This window comes from Vanellus vanellus, assembly GCF_965231255.1.
Source record: "Vanellus vanellus genome assembly, chromosome: 6".
NCBI lineage: Eukaryota > Metazoa > Chordata > Aves > Charadriiformes > Charadriidae > Vanellus > Vanellus vanellus.
Window position 1 is genome coordinate 16930810 of NC_138911.1, and position 23082 is coordinate 16953891.

General features: G+C 42.0%; 1 protein-coding gene across 1 annotated transcript in view; it reads left to right on the forward strand.

Moving 5' to 3' along the window:
- OSBPL5 (oxysterol binding protein like 5) overlaps positions 1-23082 on the forward strand; it is a 151217-nt gene that overhangs the window by 120761 nt on the left and 7374 nt on the right. Inside the window, exons 8-17 of the mRNA XM_082485116.1 lie at positions 1684-1855; positions 7073-7292; positions 11415-11599; positions 13023-13104; positions 13734-13832; positions 14796-14892; positions 15845-15943; positions 17204-17301; positions 19351-19440; positions 22188-22324. Of these exons, the coding sequence (XP_082341242.1) occupies positions 1684-1855; positions 7073-7292; positions 11415-11599; positions 13023-13104; positions 13734-13832; positions 14796-14892; positions 15845-15943; positions 17204-17301; positions 19351-19440; positions 22188-22324 (1279 nt within the window). The remainder of the gene's footprint in view (positions 1-1683; positions 1856-7072; positions 7293-11414; positions 11600-13022; positions 13105-13733; positions 13833-14795; positions 14893-15844; positions 15944-17203; positions 17302-19350; positions 19441-22187; positions 22325-23082) is intronic.

Below are 23082 nucleotides of genomic sequence, written 5' to 3' on the forward strand. Positions count from 1 at the left end.
CGTTCAACCTTCCTAATCTTTTATTAACCATTATGTGTGATTTTATTATTAAATCATAAGCTGATGCTGAAGGAACTTATGGGATGAAATTAGAATAAATGACTGGGTTCTGTGGTGTTTGTGGCTCAGTGTTCAAGTGCAATTCTACAAAGTTTGGGTTTTTTTTTTCTCTCTTTTACTGGTTGCAGCTTTGTATCAAAGCAAGCACTGAAAGCTACTCAAATTTGGAACTTTTTTTTTATATACATATGATATAGATTTTTTAAAAAAATGCTTGTTGATCTTATTCAGCCAAATTTTGTTCATATCAAAACTGATGGGTATTCTGCTCAAGAGAACAGCAAGATCCCAGTGAGATCTATGCATATGCTTGATGCTAAGTGTGTGATAGAATTGAATGTAATGGAAGCATTTCCCAAATGGGGCCTAGGAATGAGCAGGGTCCAGAGAAAACCTGTTTGTAGCGCTTGCAATTGCTATCGCAGAGTCCTTTTGTTTTCTTCATTGCCTCTCAAGCACACTTCTAATTATTGCAAAATATATTCTGAGGAGTGTAATGAAGAGCTCTGTTTTACATGCTTGAAATTAGAGGATAACTCCCTTGATACCTCAATTCTTGAATGTTCAGCCAATTTGCAGGTGTCCTGGCCTCATTAATGGCTGCACTACAGCTTGGCTGCTTCCAAGAATACAGTGTCTGCAGCATTGTGGTGGTTAGGCTTTAACACTAACAGACAGCTTTGTAGACTTGTATGGATCATTGCAAAAGAACCCAAGGGTCAGTTTGGATTCCTGTGCTTTTCATTTGCTGCCTGCCTGTGGGACCTCCACAGACCTTAAGAAAATCCAGTGAGGCTGTGCATAAGATAACTGCAGTTTGTCTCGTCTCTGTGCCATACTTATAGGTTCTGGTATGTGCAAAGTAGACCCTTCAGGTAAAGATCTTTTGTGACAAGATAGGAAAAACTGATGCTCCACCCAGATTATCTGATGGACTGGGCAGGGAGAAGGAATGGATAAAAGGGAAAAAAATACAGACAAAGAAGAAAAACAAACAGCCAGACAAGCAACTCCCTCTAGTCTTAATCACTCTGGCAAGTATTGATCATCCTGGCTCTTGTTCAGAATGATTGTAGTTGCAGCACTACACCCTGCATGGGAACCCTGAGACTGTAGTTCAGTGATCCCACACCCAAGCAGGGGCCTCTCCTACACATATACCTGTGCCTCAGGATCTCCCTGCCATTGGGTAGAGCGTGTGATGGGGAGGCCAAATGCTGAATGTGTTTTGGGGGTGTATTACTTGCAGACATGAGCTGCTAGCTAGTTTGAAAGCACCATACCTGTACACATTTCCTGCATCTCAGACAAAATCAGAAAGAGGCAAAAGGGGACATGAACAGGTTGTGGGAGATCAGAGGAAGAGATGCTGTTAGGGAAGGGGTAGTTGGGGTGAGCTTCCCACTGTATTACCTATGTGGATGCATCACTCATGCAGCCACTAAAACACACCATTTCTGGCAAGACAACCTAAGAATTATATATATGAAAAATAGATTATTGTACACAGTGACTTCCTGAATTATAATGAGCTTTACTCCCACACAAGAAGCTTTTAAGAAGCAATGCATGAATTGTCTTATTTATTCTCCTGTGCTTAAATAATTCCTTTTGTTTTCACAGGCCGATGCTGGCTGGATGCTTTGGAACTTGCCCTGCGTTGCTCCAGCCTCTTTCGGCTCAGTGCCTCCAAGCAGGGAAAGGATGGAGAAATGAACTGCTCGAGCGATTCTGCGCATGCAGGGCTCAACCACCTCTTGCACACGAGCACTATCTCAGACCAGGAGTTCTTCCAGTAAGATGGGACTATCATTTCTTAATGCACAGAGAGGTGTTGTGTGGCTCACACTTAGTCATTCGTTTAGCTTTAGCACAATCTAGCCATAGTCCACTAAGGATTGGGGAGAGGGGATATATACGAGGGATATGTTTACATAAATAAACATATCTAGATATGTTCAAAAAACAGCCTGTATGCTCTTCTGCTGCATCCAAGACTAATATATAGTTTTGGTGACTCTGAGGTTTGTTGTCAACTAATGCTTGAGCACGCAGACTGGGAGGAACCTCAGCTGTTTTCATGTGTACATAAACAATTTTCTTCTGTCCCCTGCTTGGACCAAAATGCTGTCTGGAGATGCTGGCGTGAAAAATGGCTTGCCTGAGTAAAGACTGCAGAATCTAGCTACTAGAGTAGACCTGTGGTTACACAGACACAATCACTAATAATGTCTGTCTCTTGGCTAGCACATATGACTCTGAGTCTGATCTATTTTTTAATAATGCGTTCTCTTTTCTAATAATACTGTGTCATAGTCAGCAGAGTGCACACACTGCATCCTTAGTTTTATAATTACTTTCTCTCTCTACAGGGGTTTTGAGTGGTTTCCAATTTCTTCCTTGATGTATCAGATAAATTTTTACATAAGGGAAAAAAGTCCCCACAGCCTTCTTTCGATTCATATTCCTAGTATTACCGCAGCATTTTGAAGCAACTCACATCAAAGCTCTGCAAGCATTAAAAACCCCCAGGCCTTATCTGTTGCTTATATCTAAATAGGCAGCTTTAAAAATCCCTCTGGTACAGACACTTGGCCCTTGGAGTGGGGACTGGGAGAGGTAGTGTCTATTTCTAGTTCTGCTGGTACGAATTTGAGTCTTAGGGCTCATAGCAACGCACTATTGGTTACACAGTTTTTAGAGTAGCAATTCTTGCAGTCTGCAAAGATGATGCCTTGCATAGTGGGGCCTCACCTTTAAATGTTTTTCTTAGGCTCTGTTATAGTAACAGCAGGGATCTGAGTCCTCTTCAGAGTGTTGAGGTATCTCTGGTCCCATGGGACCAAAGGGTTGGCAGCGTTTTGGTCTGCCTGTTGCTCTGAAAGGTTCTGGTATTCCCAGTATGTGTTCTCCAGTTCTGCTGTTTGGGTTTTTAGCTAGAGTTTGAAGAAGAGCTTTACTGAAGGGCAATGGGAGAAGGAAATCTGATGTGTTACCAGGGCATGTGCCCTAGTACTCGTGCAAATAATTCTACTGTCTTTGGGCTTCTTCCATAGTACTTTACTTTCTGTTTTCTTTATGCCTAAGAGAGAGTCTCATAAGACTGTGGTCACTGTGATAATGAATCCAGGAATGCAGCGGACTTGTTTGTCAGCTTATGGATGTGTGTACAGAAATCCAATATTAAAATGGAGCCTGTGGCACTGAGAACATTCAGGCAGACCCATGGCTACTGTAAGGAAGTGCAGAAGATAGAGTAAAAACTGTATTAAAGCATATCTTCAAACTATGATGCATAAATGATGCTTAAATGATGCCTCTGTTTCACCTCTTAGTTGTTCAACATTAGAAGTCCTCTCGAATTATGGGGCTCAGCAGTAGCACACGTGGCAGAGTTTTCAGCAGGACAGGGTACCCACAATTGGAACCAGATTTTCCTGACAGGCTCAGATTTTAGCTAAGTCTGGTTCAAGCAGGGTGTTCAGCATCTGATTGTCTGGACAATACAGTCTCCTTTTTGAGTCCTACTGCTGGTTTTAATGTGTACCCAGACTTTCCCCAGTGCTTAAAGCCTACGGGAATTTGATGCCTGTGGGACAGGGGGATGACTTGCTGTTGTCCTTGGAGGAATAAAGAATATTTAAACAAGAGAGAATGCAAAATCAAAACTGTGCATGTGCTGAGCAAAGGGGTTTTGGTTTGCCACTGACAGTGGCTTCCTCATCGGGATTCAATCATTCTAATTAAATGCCTTCCCTACAGGGAATCTTACCAATTAAATCGGCACGCTGTTGTTAGGGGGCCAGTTAATTACATTTAACTCTATCTTCAAATTAGCCAAACTACTCTGTCAAGAAAAGAAAAAGAAAAGGGAGATGATGGATATTATAGGGAGAACGAAACCCAAGGGAGCTGGCAAAGGCGAATCTTCTGTTGAGCCAAAGTTACATTTGTCTGCTGGCTGCTTTGCCCCTTTCCTGCTGGGAAAGAAGTCAAGATTATACAGTGATTTTAAAATCTGTGTCTTTAGTAGCATGTAAAAATGAGAGGGAGAGAACTGTGCAAGTGAATCAAAGGCTAAAGTACTGTGTAAATCTGTGATTTTAGACAAGACGCCTTTTGGGCACCAGGCATTCTTCTTTTTAATATGAAGTTGTATTTCTTGTGGCTTCCATGTCTTATCTCCAGCAACCCCAATAATCTGGCTGGTTTACTTGTTTCACAAGAGCTGAAGGGATTTTTTTTTTTGCTTTGTATAGCAGAGCGGTATCAAACCCAAAAAAGTCCTGGTCACTGACTGAAGTTTCCAGGAATGCTCTTAGAGAGTAAAGCACTGGTATAAGACAGCTCCAATATGCTGAAACAGTAAATTTGCTGTGAAGAATGCCAAGTTATTCGTGTTCATGGTGGAAATCAAGTGTTGACTTTCAACATAGTCAGTCCCTCCCCAGCTTTTAAAGCCTGGTCCAAATCCCATTGGAAGCCCTTGGGAAGTTTTTGCATTGATTTTCATTCAAGCTCATGACGTGGCTTTTGTTTTTAGCATATTGTATGTATTCAGTGATGATTCTCTTTGGAGGAATAGAAGAGCCTGGCTCCACTTCAACATCTCAAATTCGTTCCTCAGAATGAGGAGCATCTGTTTTCCCTTTGGTTCCCCAGAGCGGCTCCTTGGCTCTGGATGTGTTAAGTCTTGCCTTGTTTGTGGCTGGTGGGTAATCAGTGCACAGTTGAGTGGGATTTCATGTGAATTTAATACCCTCTTGGACTAAATCTGAAATCCTTAAAAAACAACGGGGGGGAGCAGAGGAAACTAAGAAAAGAGTCATTTGCTGCACTGAAACTTCAAATATTTCCCAAATGTGAGGCAGGTGACACTGAAAAACACTTGCTCTTCTTACAAATGTGAAATAGAAACAAGTGCTACTTCTCAGTCTTGAACCATAAGCCTTATAAGGAACTGTTCTTTCACGCATTTTTACCCTGTGGAGAAAACTTTCACTAGGTAAGGGAGCACAGCAACCACAGAAAAACACATAATTAGCTGATCATTGAAAAAATAAGAAATAAATTAGGTATTCAAATGATCAGCAACTAATAACTTCCCAGACCTATCATCCAGGAAGTATCTGTGCTGAGGAATCATGGGATAATCTCTCTAGACAGCTCTCTCCTCACCTTTTTTCTCTTTTATTATTTTAAACTCATGCATGTGCTATATACTCCCTGCTTCCAATGTATTTGGTTATCAGTCATTACACTTTCTGGATGCTAGCTAAAACAGAAGTAACATGCTGGCACTCGAATGACAAAGACAATGTAATGTCTAATAGCAGATTGTTAGTGCTGGAGTATAGTGGTCATTGACTGATTTATGATCTTAGTCTTATTTTACAGTAAAACCGTAAATTAAAAAACCTTGTAGTTTATATATACACACACATAAACATATATGCATACATACATGTATATACAAATGGAATTAAAAAAAAAAAGATTTTCTAAAGGCACAGAAAGCTGTATATGACACTTTCAAAAGAACTCTAGAAACTGAGCTTCTCCAGACTCTGGGTGTAACTGTCACAATGTGGCTTGCTTGGTGTGTTAAAAATTATGAGCTTGTTTCAGTGTGTAGTTGGAAGTTGAGGTCTTTTGAAAAGCTCATGCCGGTTCTGTGTTCTGAGTCTTCTGTTGGTTTTTTTGTTGTTTTTTTTTTTAATCTGGCTTTCACTAGCAATGCCTAATTATCTTTAAAAATAAAAAAGAAAGAGAGAGAGAACAAGGGATGGGAACTTTCAGCATTAATATATAATCAAAATTGGAACATGCTTAGAATGGCCTGAGAAAAGGCAGAATATGCATGCGTACTGAGGAGTGATATCTTGCTTTGAGATGGAGATGGAATACAGGAAGTAACAAAACTCATCAAGATCCATGGCCCATTTAGATCATCTGAAACTCCTTGTATAGCTGGAAATCCTTCCTTACTGTTCTATCCAAGAGCAATTTTGCGTGAGGACTTGAGTAAGAAATTTTCAGAGGAAGGTCAAGCTGTGAAGGTCAGCACCTGAGAGCTAGGCTAGGCCATGAAAGAGGTGATGTGTGTGTGAAGACATGTATGAATAGGGGAAACTGAAGCCCATGCTGAATATGACATGAAAAAATGGGCATTTAGTGAATACTTCTCAGTGTCTGACCTCTGGCCCATCTAATTATGTTTGCCGTCAGTCGTATGATTTGCATCTGCTTTTTCAAATGGAGATTCTATAGGCTACTTGAAAGAGAATTATCGGCTTTCTCCTCATTCTGTAAAGCCTGGATCACTGAGCATGAAGCTTGCTACTCCTTCCACGCTTTACCTTGGATGCTGTCATAATCTGGGTATTCTTCTTACATGTAATTGTCCGATCAGTGCTTCTTCCACACAGCATTATCTGGTGGAAGCACATTTCCCAGGTTAGCTTGGGGGGAGTATAGGGTGGGATGTGTGAAAATACTTGCTTCTATTGATTTTTAAATTTGTCTTTCCTAGTGTAGGGCTGACTTAGGACCACAATCTGTTGAAATGAAGTAACAGTAGTACTGAAAAGAAAATGTATCCCATAATGTCATATTTTTTCCATATGCTACAATCCACTGATTTGCATCTGTAAAGGGTAAAATCTCTCCTGATTGACACTTCAGTTCTCTAATCAGCAGTGTAGTTAGTGTGTGCTCTGTATCTCTCCGGTATGTAGACTCCCATCCAGAGACAGCAACAATTCTGCGTAAGGAAGGGTAAGTGGAGCTATGTGGCAGATTTTGAAAAGTGCAGTTTGGAGGGAAGAATTTTGATGGAAAATATCTCACTGTTTCTGTGATAAAAACCCTGCTATTCAGGAAATCAATGTCTTACACTCTGCTGGGCTGCACACCCTATTTGAGTCCTAGGGGGTATTTTTACCATATCTAAAAGGTCTTAAGTAATCTGGCTTCGTAAATCAAGAAGCAAGTAATGAACTGTGTGTTGCAGTTTGAATGAATCAGCCCTGGAGAACCACCACCATTTGGAAAACGATGCTTTTTCGGACAAGTCCGAGAGAGACAACGTAGAAGAGTCGGAGAACGAAGCGCATGAAAACAGCCGGAAGACAAATGAAAGCGAGAGCGATCAGTCAGAAATCCATGGAGAGGTCTCTCCAGGAAGGAAAGGGACGACTTATATTGAACAGATCTATGAGGAATTTGGGGAGGTAAAAGAAAAAACATTATTTTAATCACTGCCTATTTCTGTTAAAATGTCTCTCTTCATCGTATTTGTCATTCAGCATTTTAGATGCATGGCAGTTAAGAACCAGCTTTGTGAGTTCCAGTATTTTACAGATAAAGCGATGCACAGCTTTCTGCTAAATTATGTTGAATTATCATGTGCTCTAATAATTATGCATTATGAACAGCAGCTCCGCTACTGTGCTTTGGCATGTTTCCAGCATCAGCGATTGCTTTAAGCAGTTATTGCATTAAAGAGCCGCATAGCATTAGCACAGTGCTTTGTGGAGCCAGTGGGAGGGGGAATTATTATTCTGGGCAGGTATCCTGGCCAATTAGGATGCTCAGTCCTTGCATGATACAAAATGATACTTTCCTTTTTTCATTATGCATGGAACATCCTTTTTGTGTGTCCTAATGGAGCATTTGAGCCACTTGATTCCTAAATGACAGTTTCTTGTAGGAAAGCCATTTCTCATGTCATTTAACAGCAGGAGGATGCGTATCTGTTCCATATAAGTGCCTTTGCTAGCTGGACATCCCTTTGACACCTCTGAGGAAGGCAGAGGTAGAGAGCTGGGGGAGCTGAGTGTGTTGGGTGAGAATCAGTACAGGCAGGCAGCGGAGGAGCTCTGCTCCAGTGCCGGGAGGGCTCTGAGCACTCCCTTGCCTATTGCTCCAAATAAGGAAGCTGAAGTCTTGTTGGCGCTTCAAAGAAAACCACTTTGCTAGGAAGCTGTTTCTTTCTTAGAATCATAGAAGAATCAGAGAATCATGTAGGTTGGAAAAGACCCTTGAGATCATTGAGTCCAACCATAAACCTAACACTGCCAAGTCCACCACTAAACTATGTCCCTAAGCACCACGTCTACACATCTTTTAAATACCTCCAGGGCTGGTGACTCAACCACTTCCCTGGGCAGCCTGTTCCAGCGCTTGATAACCCTTTCTGTGAAGAATTTTTTCCTAATATCCAATCTAAACTTCCCCTGGTGCAATGTGCGGCCATTTCCTCTCATCCTATCACTTGTTACTTGGGAGAAGAGACTGACCCTCACCTCACTACAACCTCCTTTCAGGTAGTTGTAGAGGGTGATGAGGTCTCCCCTCAGCCTCCTTTTCTCCAGGCTAAACAACTCCAGTTCCCTCAGCCACTCCTTGTAAGACTTGTTCTCTAGACCCATCACCAGCCTCTTACGCTCCTCTTTCAATGCTTTCCTGGAAGTGTGCTACTAGTAATGAGGAAACAAATATAGTTAAATATATCCTAATTACACTCTGTGTTTCACCGAGTGATAACTTAAAACATTGAGAATGATTAAGTGTCCCACATGCAAATTATATTACTCCTGCTTATTTCTCCACAGACTCCTTATAGCAGGACAACATAGATGAGAGACCACAAAAGAATGTCTCTGCCATACCACCTTGCAGAGACACAGGAGGAGTTCAGTTTTGCCTCCTCCTTTCCACAGCCCAACCACCCCCAAGAGCAGCAGTTTGTGGTGTGGAGCCACCAATCCAGGTAGCATATGTTTGCTGCCATTTCAGATGTCAGGTATGAGGTGCAAGCCCCTGCTGCAGAAATTGTGCTTGCAAACAGAACTCTTGCCTACAGAGAGAAAAAGAAACCCAACTCCTCTTTTGGGCATCTGTCCCTGCAAATCCCACCCCAGACACACAACAAATGGTAACTGGGTCCAAACAGGGGATTTTGAATATAGCTGAGCAACTAAGCAACAGCAAAATGAAGTCAAACTTAATTTCTATTAGCTGCTTATTCTGAAATGACATTTTTGCCACATGACAAACTTGTCCTAGAATCATTGGTAGCTCAGGCTGATACTTTGGTGTTTGAACGAGCCTTACAGGCAGCACTGATGTGTGTATGTGGGTGTGTAAGAGTGAGAGATCTCTCTGCAGATTTACATTAAAATAAAAAAAATGCAGTACAAACCAAATGGAAAGGACTAAATTTCTGCTGTGGAGTGACACTTCGTGTAGCGTAAAATGAGGCTAACCACAGTGTGGCTGCTCAGGCAGAAGTAACATCCAGTGGGCTTTCAAAAAGAACTGCCATGTAGCCTTGGCCATTAGGTGTTTTATTAGATTTCTGTTGTTGGCCAAGAGATGGGGCTGTTGTCACCTGGGACATACAGAAAGGACTGGTAGTTGAGTCTTATCCCACTGGTGACAGTAACATAAGGAAAAGTAGGTTGTATGCAGTGAGGTAGCTTGCTATCAGCAGCAGGTGGAGATGTATCAAGGTAAACACATGCCAATTAATAACATCAACTGTCATTTTAAACTGAAATTTCTGCCCCTCAATCTGTGTGTACAGTTCAGATTTGGCAGAACAAAGGTCACACATGCAAACTATCACTGTTAAATTTTCAGCTTGGCTTTGAAAGCTCATTTGAAAGGTATGCACGTATGTATGTGCATCTGTATGCGTTTCAAAGGTGCATGCTTGTGCATCTGACATTGCAGATTTGCCTTCTTTGCAGTAGGAATGTGGAGGCAGACACGGGTGTCAGAAGGACTTTGAGACTGCAGAAATTGGTCTAGAATATAAAAAAGACACCTCCTCAGTAGGTAGGCTGATAACCAAAAAACCTTTTTTCCCAGGCTTTAGTTTTAACAAGTTATAAAAAGGGTTATGGAGGTTGATGTATTTTAGGAGAAAGCAAACCAGAAATGACTTGAAGTTGTTCTCATCTACCTGCACCTTCTTCTCCTTCGCTTTTCATCCATCCCTTCTGCAGTGGTCCATTCTGAGAAAAACTTTGTACAGCAATTTCAACATGGCGTTAATTTATATTGCCAATACATGCACACTTGAGAATCTGGATAAATAATGATAGTTCTGACAGACCCATATCTATTGTAAGCCCTAGCTGGTGCTGTGGTATTACGCTTTAATGGTTTCCATTTCTTCTTGGAGGTTCAAGCTGTATATTGCATCAGACTGTCCCAAGAAGAACGGTATGATAATGGAAAAGCCATGAAATGAAAAGAGCTTTGTTGTTCCTCAGCCTGAAATTCCCTCAACGTGCAAGCTGGACTTAGTGTGTTTCTGCATGACTAGTAAAACGGCTGATTGGGAGCCAGAAAGGTGGTGCTGGGAATGCTCAGGTGCTGAAAATGAGTGTTTAGTGATTTACACCATCTGCAAATCCCGTTGGGCTACGCTACGTGTCCTCTCCCATATCAAAGGCCATTCCAGAAGTGGATCTGTGTCCTTTTTCTCATAGAAATCTCTTGCCTAAAACCAGTAGACAGCCTAAGTATTCTCTTTCATTGTTAAATTATGATGCCTAGGATGCGTTAAAATAACATTAATGATTGAAAATTTAGTTTCATTTTCTTTCTCCAGTGGCTCCATTCCCCCATGTTTAAACCTCATGTAGCCCCACTGAATGCAGAAGAACTACACAGTTATAGCTGAAACCACAACATAATCCCTGGCCTTTTTACCGTTACCTGCACTTTTTCTGCAAAGGGCACTGAACAGTGTTGGGGATGCTCTAGTTTTTGTGCATGTTGCCTGGCAGTGGGGGCTTTACCTACACTACCAGTTTGTCTTATTTTGAACTTGGAGGACTGCTTCTATTCTTTGTTGATTGCTCGTTTATCTCCTAAATTTTTCTACACATATAATAGTAATCTTACAGTCTCTCATTTACTGAGAATGGGACCGAGAGGAGCTTCTTGTATACATTCCACCAGGTCACAGTGATGCTGTAACAGCCTTGGGCGTGTCCACACCTTCTGAGGGACTGCAGTGCTGATTCCCCTTGGTTAATGTCCATCACAGTCCTGAGGTGTGTGGAGGCAGTGGCTCAGGAAGCAACACAGCAGAGGTGCGCTCCCGGCCTTGTGCCAGCTCTAGTAGAGGCCCAGAGCTTTCTGTACCACTCACTTCAGTGCTTTGGGGATTCACTTCTCCTGAGACAAAGCTGATGTCCCTTTGTAGTGGTGTAGCTGAGCATTCACCCTTCTGCCAGGGCCAGGTATGCCTGGGTAAGCTTGGACCTTCCAGGTAAATGCACCTGCAAGAAATGGTTTTCCCGTTTCTTCCCTGAACTTCCCTTTTCCCATCATAGACAGGTGAATCATCTCAAACAGAAACTGTCTCTGAGGAGAACAAGAGCCTGATGTGGATCCTGCTGAAGCAGCTGCGGCCTGGCATGGACCTGTCACGGGTGGTGCTGCCCACCTTCATCCTGGAGCCACGCTCATTCCTTAACAAACTTTCTGATTACTACTACCATGCTGACCTGCTTTCCCAGTAAGCAGCACGCAGAGCGTGCCCAACGTGGGTGCTTTTCTTGTATTTGTGCAAATGCGTTACAGTGTTAACTTGGTGCTGGCTGGGGTGCACTTGTCTGCTTTAAAGACTCCCAAATAATACCCAGGATGCTGGATTCAATGTAAATCAAGCCAACCGCCAGCTGCAGTGACCTTCTAAAGATGGGCTGCTGCCAGTGAGGGGCAAGGAAGCAAGAAAAACAGTTAAACTTCAGACAAATCATTTGCACATGCACGTTTGCCAGCATTGGCTGGAACTGATGGGGATTTAGCTCATGCCTTTGAGCATCTCGTAACAGAGCTGTGCCACCTTCTGGTGTACTCGTGTACAGAGGGGACAGAGCAAACAGCAGCATTGTCAAGCACTTCTGCCCCCCAAAGCAATATAATTTTGTTGGTTGATAAACAAATAAGAAATATCTCTTAGCATCATTGATGAGCGAGACCTGCTGGGAGCAGCAGAGTAGAAAATAGAAAATGTTACGCTTGCAGATAGGACCAGCCTTCTCAATGAGATAAGCCTGGTGTGTTTTAAAACCAGTGTGTACAATATTCAAATAGCAGCACTAGTTACTCATGTTTATTCCACTGCCTCTGGGTAATATTAGAATCATGGTATTTTCAAGCCTTGTTTGTGGTACTTGTAACATCTGAAGTTAAGGAAATGGTTCTCCTCAGTGCTGAGATCTAAGAAAACTTCAAGAGGTTTAGAGGTTTTGTTAAATAAACCTCTTTGCGGTAGGGATGATCCTTCTAAATGGATTTTGCAAGAATTTGTCCAGGTTGATTTTCAAATCTGATGACTAAATGGTTGGAAATATTAGGAACTCTATCATTTATCTTTACTTCCCACTTCATCTTTGAGCGGGGAGGGGTTGGACAAGATGACCTTGAGAAGTCCCTTCCAACCTAAATTATTGTATGAAATTTCAAAGTACTGAAAGAGGCCATGTAGCACATCAGCTTTGAAGATCTTTTAAGGAAGAGGGAAACAAAGAAGAAGAGAGAAAAATACAGTTGTCTTTGATTTTGGTGGCACAAGTAGTATTGCTTTATGACTCACTGTACTGTTGGTTGTAACTAAATGGTAGCGTGAGTGGCAGTCCCACATTGACATACCTGAATGTCCAATCAAACATGATATAATCAAGAAGTTTTAATAGGCTTTTTACAGAAGTGCATAGCAAGGGGTGCCACTTTGTAAGGATTTCTCTGTGTTGTATGATGTACATTACTAAAAAAACGTAATTTCTGCTGCCAGACACCTTTTTCACTTGCAGTAGCATAGAAGTTACTTCCCTTTAGCACTGGGGAAATACTGTTGAAATGAATGTTATTATACTGGTATGAAATTAATGTGATGTATGAACAGTATAAAGAGCATTTTGTGTTCTGTCCTGCAGGGCTGTCCTTGAAGATGATCCATACAGTCGAATGAAGCAAGTTTTGAGGTGGTATCTGTCCGGCTTCTATAAGAAGCCAAAGGTAAAAGAATGCATGAAGTTGGGGTTGTAACGGGCATTGAAAACTTCTGCTATGGTTGTGTCTTTCTTTATTGCCTTTCCTTTGGCACTTTACCTCTTCTCTTGTTCAGAAGATTTTGACCATTACTTTTAAAACGGAAGTTGCATTTGGTTTCAGAGTAGATACTGCGTGCAAAATAGTGTTGATCAACCTCAGAGCCTTTGCACTGGACAGTTAGAAAGCAAAACTAGTCATCAACAAATAACAAGTCCTTAGATGCAACATTTTTCTCTTCACTGAAAGCAGTTGTCCTTTTTCTTTTCAGGCCTATTAGTACCATAGTGCCATGTTTCCACATCAGTATGCACCGGCTGCATATGGTTGCAGAAATAATAAAGTTTGATAATTTTGTAAAGTTTTGATCAGGCAATATCGAAGAGTAAGTTGGTGAGAATAGCAGATGAATCCATGGCTCAGAATAAAAGATTAGATTAGGAGGATATATGTAACCAGTTCTTTAGTTTGGATTCTTGTGATTGACTTAGTTTAAAACATCAGGGAGAAAACTATTATGTTGTTTTGTGGCCATCTCTGTAGAGTTAGATTGCAAATCTTCATTTGTAGCAGGTTTTGATTACTTTGTTTTTCAGGGAATAAAAAAGCCATACAACCCTATTCTGGGAGAGACGTTTCGCTGCTGTTGGTTTCACCCTCAGACGAACAGTCACACATTTTACATAGCAGAACAGGTAAGTTGCTTTATTTGGATGCTCAGGTGTTGCAAACAGCAGCCTGCTTGTACCTCTGTGCATAGGAACATGGTCCTCATCTCACCCTAGCAGAGGAACTTTAAGTTTTGTGTAAACATCCAGAGAGAGACATGGGGTAAACTAGCTGGTGATCTTTTTCCTTTCTACATTTACAGAGATTATATGAGCTTTAGTGGGCACTCAGGACTATAAAAGCAGGTCTCCCATATATAACATGAGCCTCTTTCAATAAAGACCTTTTCTATGGGATTCTGCCCTAGTTTTCTTAATGTTAATAAAATGTGGCTTGTGTTGCCTCTTTCAAAAGGGGCATAACGCACATAACCAAATCCTACCTTTCTTTATTTCTAAACTTTCTATAATGTTTTTAAGAGGAGTAAATTGAGGGTTTATCTTCATGTCTTTGGGGATAAATAGAGGGCAGAGCTCACAAGTAAACTGGCCTGACAAAATTTAGTTTGAGGTTTATAGTGTTAATAAAGGGATCTGAGGACAATATGGACTTTGGTACAGGGACTCCCTGTTTCACATACACTTTTTTATTTAATCAAAGAAGTTTTGTTTTGTTTTGTTTTATTTCAGCCACTGCATCCATTTTATGGAAGTTATTCAGATGTTGCCAAAAAGTTTTGCGCTGTCATTTATTGTGTTGAAAATCTGGCAGTGTACATGTTGGCCTAAAGTGATCTCAAATGCACAAGGACAAGAAAATATGGGGTGGGGGAGAAAGTTTACATATATAATGGTCTCATATATAATGTTTCCTCCTTTTACATTGAGGTTAGTGGTACGGATGGGGCTTAGAGGACTGCTCAGTCCTGCGGCCTCCCTCTTGCACTTTCCCTAGAGCAGGTGTAACACAGTGTGAGGTTGTGAATGCACCCACTGCTCTCCTTAGCCTGTAAAGACTGCTGTAAATGACTCATGCCTATTTTTTTCTAGGTCTCCCATCATCCGCCAGTGTCAGCTTTTCATGTCAGCAATAGGAAGGACGGATTCTGCATTACTGGCAGCATTCTAGCTAGGTCCAAGTTTTATGGTAAGGCATTACGCCTAGGCATCTTCCAGGTGACATTGTGGCATTTGGTTTGGTTTGTTTTTCAATCACTTCGGAGTGTGTTGAGAGTTAAGAAAAAAGAAATGCTTAAGAGATGTACCACCAGGACACCCTAATTCCTTGTCTTGGCTCTCCTGGGTTTTCCCCATTTCCACCATTTCAGTGGGAGATCACACTGATGTTAAAAAAAAAAAAAAAAAAGAAAGGATAGAAAAATTGAGAGCTTTAAAAATCTGGTTTTCAGAAAGCAAAGCTTCCTGAGAATGTATGGGCAACTGGTTGTCAGATTATTTTGCAGACGCTCACAGATGAGTCATTTTATAGCTATCCGATCATCCAATTGACTTTTGCAGAAGTCTCTGTATAAATGTAACCATTTATCTAGCTCCCAGATTCCTGAGAGTTGAACCCTGGAGTTTCAAAATGTCCTCAAATCAGCAGCACAACTGCAGGCTCTTAAATGGTGTTGCTATTGAAATAGTTTTTTTGTTTAGACAAACACCTCTTAAATAGTATCCTCTGGTAAATTAATTTGCCGAAACACTTGTAAATAGTCATTGCTGTCCTTCTGGCAATTTTATTTGTTATTTGGAATCATACACAGTCAGAAAAGCTGTGAGAACAGAAGGACCTGAAAAACTTCTAAGCATTGGAACTGCTTTCTGCATCCCACTAATGACTTATTTAATCTACTGCCCTTTGTGCAACAGGGGCTAAATACCAGAGCAAATATCAGCTGTACAGCAGAGAGTTTATTAGAACTGTCTGCCTCCAAACAGTAAATGATTTGCAGGGCCCTGAATAATTAGCATTTCATATCTCTTCTTTCGTTAGTGACCTACATTTAAATGGAAATGTTTTTCTGAAGTAGGATGAGTGACCAAGTATAACATGCATTTTTTAATATATATCTATTTGTCCTTTTAAACTCCAGGTAACTCACTTTCTGCACTGTTGGATGGGAAAGCAAAGCTTATGTTTCTAAACAGGGGGGAAGATTATATAATTACTATGCCATACGCCCACTGTAAAGGTATGTTATGACTGTTCAAATAGGAAGCAAACAGAAACAATAATATAATGGTATCTTACTGACTAACTTTACACTGGCTTTCTTCCATCTTGAATACCTGGCACCACAAGGACTGGTAATTCCAGGGAGCAGTTGCTCCACACAGGAGTAATAGCGCTCAGCGAAAGACTGGTAATCTTCATTGGAGTCTTTTTGATTTGTCTGTGCAGAGCTGAGGACAGAATTAGGCCCATCTAAATTAGTTTTAACACTGTAGAAACAAAAAAATACTGCATATATGCACTGCAGATAAAGTGAAGATGAAAAGAATATGAGCACATTTCTGGGCTTCTGAGGATAAAAAGTTTTTCTAATGTTAACACTGAAATTGTTTAATATATTTTGTGGCTTTTTGAGATAAAGGAAATTCCTGACTTCTCTTCTGATTTCTTTTTTACTCTAATCATGATATTCCTCAGTGCATGAGCTCCCTCAGTGAGGCTGATACCTGTTACCGTGTGGCTTTGCTCTATTGAGCTGAATGTGCACGGAGGGCAGGGGATGGCTGCTGATTCACTGCTGTAACTTTGCATTTCTCCTTAGGAAGCTGAGCGTCAGTGGCATTTCAAGCACAGTGATAAAATCACTCCAGCAGCAGTTTGATTCAATTTTCTTTTTCAAATATTTTTTTTTATTTTGGCATGTTGACCTGCAAATTAATACTTATGGAGGATCTAGCTGCCTGAAAACAGTAACTTCTGTAAATCACGCCCTCTGTGAACTATTCCTGTGCATAAATCTTTCTTTTGTCAATTTTTCTTTTTCTGCAAATGACCTTTTCAGAAAATGGTAAGCGTGTGTAAAAAGGAGTCCCGTACATGACTGCTAGTCTCCCAAATTCAGCTGAATCCCATTACAGCTCCTCTCTGCCCCATCCAACCTGTGAGAAGCAACTGGGTCTGTTTAAGCACTAGTATAAATGAAGTTGCTGGGCACAACTTTATTTTTCCTTTTCCACTTTCAGCTTACCACAGATGCACTATCAGCACCTGTGAGTCAAACTATTTCCTAGCTGGTGTAATAAATGGGGAATATGGACTCAGGGGAGGATTATTCATGCTTATATTAAAGAACTATTTCCTTGAAACTTTGGTTTCTTTTTTTTTTCAAAACTTTAAGCCAAGTAGTGAATTTCACAGCATGTCAGCAAGAGCCAGTTTGAGTTGAGAAAGCAGATCGCTTCCATTGGGGCCTCTCTTATGTCTCTTTTTTCCCTTTCAGGACTTTTATACGGTACCATGACAATGGAGCTTGGAGGGAAAGTTACCATCGACTGTGAGAAAACTAACCACAGGGCAGAACTGGAATTCAAGCTAAAGGTAAGAGATATTGAGGCCCCCATTTTGAATGGGTCTCAGGCTTGCCTGTGTGCTCCAGGCAAGGTTTGACCATACACTCCAGGTCATTTATGTACCCACAATGTATGCATGCACCAAGGGCTGGCCTACCCAGACAGGAGGCATCATCCTGAAGTCAATTTTGCCTAGTGTAACTCCATTCGAATCCAGGAAGCCTGAGTTTTACACGACTTGTTTGCTACTAGCCAGCTGGCTACTGGCCAAACTCTGTTCTGAATGTTTGGCTTCTGTTTAGGAAGCTACAGTTATTTTTGCTTGCAAAATACAGCGAGGTGTACAAACTGCTTTAAAGCAAGTTAGGATGTGGATCTTCAGTGTAAGTCTCCAGTAGACATCACATACGTACTCTTACCTTGCAGGTATTACAATGAACTGTACCTTGTGTTTCTCAAGGCTACAGGACCCTGCCTTAATGGTAGGGTAAGAGTCAATTTTCAGGCAGATAATTTTGGGTAGCTATCACGCTGACATGCTGCACTTGTACTGACTTGTTCATGTAGCTATTCCCTCCCCTAGAAAGCCGAGTGATGCAAATTTATGGTATGCAGATAAAATGGAGACATCTTTGAGCATTCCTGTAGTTATATGTGTTAAAATTTGGGAGGTAAAGTGATGATCTATAGGACAGTTAACTTGCTTTTTAAGGAGCATCCCTTTCTCTTCTGTTCCAACAAACAATTTCTTGCCTGGGCATAAAATGAAAGATGGATAACTGAGAGCTTGCAGGACTTTAGAGCTGCAGCCTTAGCCAGCATAAATGTGAGAGATCACTGGATTTAGGGGAGTCTCTTGCAGACTGTGTTTTTCTGGGGGCAGTAATAATTTTCTGTCTTTATTTGCCCTTACTAAGTGAACTCTTGCCCCGTGTACTTCTTTAACATTTGCATATACTTGTCTTTAAAGCCTGTTCTTCCCATAGGCCTGACATACTATGTTGAGGCCAATGGAATATTTCCCTGACTTCAGTCAGTGTCACCGCGAACACTTCAGAGCTTAAAATGCAGACCCATCTTTTCTGGCTTGAAAACTACATGCTTATTCCAAACATGACTCAGAAAGGTCTCTGTGGCTTAATTACATGCTCTGCTTTGAATATTTCTTAGCCACCTTTTTTAGTAGAATTGTGATAAGTTAAAGGTAGACCCCATAACTTTGTTATTAATCTGGATATGTACCAATTCTCTGCTGGATTGCATGCATTGATTCTTGAGGTACTTGTGATTTGGTTTTCCATGGGTGTTGTGGGAAATTTGGTTTTATATTGTTATTTTTAAAAAAAAAAGTTCCTTTGCACAAACATTATTCAAAAGTAGCTGCTCAAATGTCTGAAGAAATGTTGTGTGGTATGAATGGAAGAGCTGGTCACTCTATCACTGCCGTTTCCTGTGTTTGGCAGGCAGGAGGTGAGGGGAATTTTCCATTGTTCTGAGAATCTTTTCCTTGAATCTGGAAATACCCTTTTTCTTTCTTTTTTTTTTTTTTGTTTGCTGCTGACGAGAGCTTCTTTACACTAGAGACTTCACACAGATACAGCCATCAGCAGTGCCACACAGCTGTTGCTGTCCCATAAGCAGGAAAAGTCACCAACTGCATAAGTGCTGATTACTGCTGTTCCTTTTCTTTGGACAAGGCTGCAAGTATAAGGCTGCAAACTGTAATGTGATTCTGGACAATGGGCAGGACTTGCTCACACACACTTATCCCAATGTCTAGCTGACAGTAAATGTATTTGCAATGAAGGCAAGGCCTTGCACTGCTGAATGTTAATGCACCTGAAGGCTTATCTCCCTTCCTGCAGCTACTACAGTGATTCTGGTATTGCAAACACAAGGAGGAAGGCACAATGCTAGACAGGCAAAATCTGTGTTAGAATTCATTCTGCCTGTCTCTAGAAATAGTGGAAATCAAGCAGGTTGCACTTTCCTTCCCTCCTGCTGCATCATTGCGTTTGGCTCCCTTCCAGTTCTCACTAGACTGATCATATTTTCTATTTCTATTCTCCCCTGACAGCCCTTCTTCGGTGGCAGCGCAAGCATTAATCAAATCTCTGGGAAGATTAAATCAGGAGAAGAAGTGTTAGCAAGTCTCAATGGACACTGGGTAACAAACGATAATCGAAGTTGCTGACAGTTTAAGTGCACGTGGCAGCAGGGTGCGTGGGAGGACTGGCAGTCCCTGGCAGGCTCCCTGCACTGGAGCGGGGGCTGTGGAGCCTCTTCCCGCCATCCCCAGGGAGTGCAAGAAAGCGGAGCTTTCCGGACCATAGCTCTCAAGGTCATTTACACTTCCGTAGTCCCATCCACCTGCAGTGCAAGTAACACTTGCACTTCCAGAGCTTGGGCCAAAGCTGGGACTGGTGAGGTGCATTTCCGTTGAAGCCAGTGGCTCTGTATTTAGGGTGCCAGGCTTAGAACAAACACTGATGGCAGGAGACATAGTGTGTCTTATGTGTGATTGTGAAAATCATGAGGCTTCCTTTTGTCTTGTGTTTAATACTTCCCCAGCTATGGCAGTGTCAGGGAAGAACTTCATGGGGTTTTAAATTCATTATTTTCACAGCAAGCCTTTATGATAGAAGATGGTTATTTCTCTGCTCATGAGATGAAGGACCAAGAGACAGATTCTGTGAGGGTCTACCTGTATGGGCAGCTCAGAACAGTCAGCAGAGCAGCTAGCCCCTTTGCACACCTAGTATCCACAAGTGAATGACTCAAAGGCATCCTTAAGCCAAAATTCAGCAAGAATAAAGTTGCATGGTGAAGGCTGTAGACTAGAGTTTTGACTGGGATCTCCCGGTAACCAAGGCAAAAGCAGTGAGCCCTGGCTTTGGGCTGGGCGGTTAGGTATTTACTTTGGATACATTTAAGCATCTACATCTTCATTATATTGACCTATGCTCTCTTTCCAGTCCATAGGAATTGTCACTCCTGAGACAAGATTTGTCTCATCCTAAAGGAGGTATTGAAAGTAGATCAGGTGAAATGTGTGTGGATAAAGCCTGTTCTATAGTGAGATCCTAGCCACAGCATAGCCTTTGGTATTTGACTCGTCCCCTCAGGCAGTCTGTCTTCTTACATAAAATGCTAATGGCCATTTTGAAATTGTGGGATTTGCCCTTTCTAGGTGTATACAAGGAGATTTGCTCCCTGTGCCTGGGTAGCTTTTCCATCCTGAGCTCCCTTTCCTGCAGGATGAGCCTTGGCAATTGTGGGTTGTGCTGGACTGTGGAGTACCTTGTCTGTGTTGGGTCCTGCAAACACCATCCGTGAAATCATGTAATTGAGTGGTGTCCCCTGGGGCGCTGAGCCACATGGTTGCGTGCTGCTCAGTTTCCAGCCTTCTGTGTTTGGGTTTTATCAGCCTGAAAATAATTTATTCCTCCCTTGTTCTTTGTGCTGGTTGTTTGTGGTGCACAAAATTAGAATGATGTATAAAAGAAGTTAAATGGCTTTGAAAGGGTGGCTCCATAAGCCGCTGTTTGCAGTTGCACGCTGTGAATAGAGTAGCTGGTGTGCAGCAGTAGGGATGTTGTTTGTTCTCCTCCTCCCTGCTGAGAGTATTGGCCTGCTCTCCTGAGCCCTGCAGGCTTTTCTCTGGCACCGTCTGATTTCCTGACAGAAACCCTCTCAACTGAAAGGCTAATTCTCTGCCTCAGGACCTGAAAACCCACCTGGATAACGAAGGGAAGCAAATCCCAATGCTTCTCAGCCCCATGATCAAAGCAGCAGCTGAGGGGTTGTATGTATGCTCCTTAGAGGTGCAGGTATGATGTTTGGTAATGCATGCCTGCCTCTTCCCATCCATAGCTGGGAGGCTCTCGGGGACCTGAGATCTGTCCTGGAACTGGCATCTCAGGACATGACAGAGGAACTCCCAAGGAGACTTTGAGGAAGGATGAGAGTCCCTTGGGGTTGAAGGAGTTTCACAGCTGAAGATGTAGGAAGTGGACTTTGAGACATGCATCAATGGACTGTGGCCGGGGAAGAAATGCAGCAGCTGGGATGCATAGAAATTAGGCAGTGACAGACCAAGTCAGTAGCCATGACCTAAATAAGGTTTGCATGATACTCATACCATGGCACCAGCTGAATGGCACCAATGCCCATGCTGTTCAGCAGCTGTAATCATATGATTCATTCTACTTGCAGTCAGCATCGTGCTGTTTACTATATGCTCTGTAAACTACCCCATCTGGCTCTGTGGTATTGCTGCATCTGTGAGCAAGGCTGGGAAGCAGCTTAGTTAAGCAGGGACACAGCTATATTGTCTAGCCAGAGAAGGGCTGCAACCAAGGTTCGTTAAATTGGCAAGGAATAAGGATGAAAGACCCCTGGCATTTTGAAGTGCTAAATGAAATTTTGGAGCAATAATAGAAAAAGCTGGCTAAACAGAAAAAAAAAAAAATGAAAGAGTATCTCAGCTTTAGCTCTTCTTTTTAGAGAGGATAGTATTTCAGCATTGAGGAATAGAAGAAAGACTGGAAAAGGAGCTAGGGATCTTGTTTGTATGTGCTGGGTGGTACCTGGGAGGAACACTGAGGAAAGAAGAGCATCTTAGGGCTTCTCTGGGTACCTTTGTCTGGGAACAAGACTAACAAAAGGGACCAAGTCCCTTTCTAATTCTTCTCTGATTAATTCAGCCAGTGTTTCCGGGAGTGCCTCGCCTCATTCATTTTAGAAACTTTCAGGAAGTTTTCAGTGAGATTTAACAGGGTAGAGGAGGAAAGAAGCCTTCTAACCAAGCCCTATGCCTGATCATCATCCGGAAGCAGCTTCCATTTGTTAGGATTATTTTCTGCCTTGTGTTTCTGATTGTCATTAACCTTTTCACTTAATTTTCCTTCTCAGGATGGGGAAGTGCATATAAATGAGTTGAAAAACGGGAACGCAGAAATGTTCTGGAACCCGACCAGTGAAGTACGAAGACAGAGACTGAAGCGCCATATTGTGCTCTTTGAGGAACAGACAGACTTTGAGTCAGAGAGGTAAAGAGCTCTGGGAACATCTCGCTGCTGCTTCCCTGCTGGAAGCAGAGCTCTCATCCAAAGGCTCCAATTCCTCAGCACTGTCCTGGAGAGGCAGTGACCTGCTTTGCCTGCACATATTACCCAGCCGTTTACCTGTTTTTTCCAGTCTATTAACTCTGGAGTATTTCCATGAAGTATAGCTCTGAAATAACTATGGAGCTGGGCTGAGAAATAGTGAAGGCTACATTTTATCTGCTAAAATAACAACTGTCCCTGAGCTCCAGACATCATGAACAGAGTCTCTGTAACTGTTGGAACATTTTATGGAAGGGCAAGATGTCAATCTGAGGTCGAATGTCTTGTTAAGAAGAGTTGTTTCAACCACAAGCTCTTAAACTAGATGCAGGAACCATGTGGAATAACCTGGCATGAGCAGAGCAGTAGTTTGAACCACATAACAGGATTGTATGACAGAATGTAATTACACAGATGTTTAACCCTGCCTCAATCTCAGCTGAGATCTCCAGTGAAGTCTGCACCATTTTTTTTAGGGTAATCTGGATTAGCTAAAAATATAGTCCTGGCACAGGATTTAGGAAATGGAAGGAATGACTACCTGATGCAATGAGCATCCCCGAGCCAGTTCTTGAACAAGAAGAACTAGAGCAACATCACGCAGTGCTGGCTTCAAACCAACTAGTCCTGCCATCTCACCAATATGGTTAGCCAGTACCAGCTAACATCCCAAGCCAGTCACATGCAGTTTGCTGCCTGGC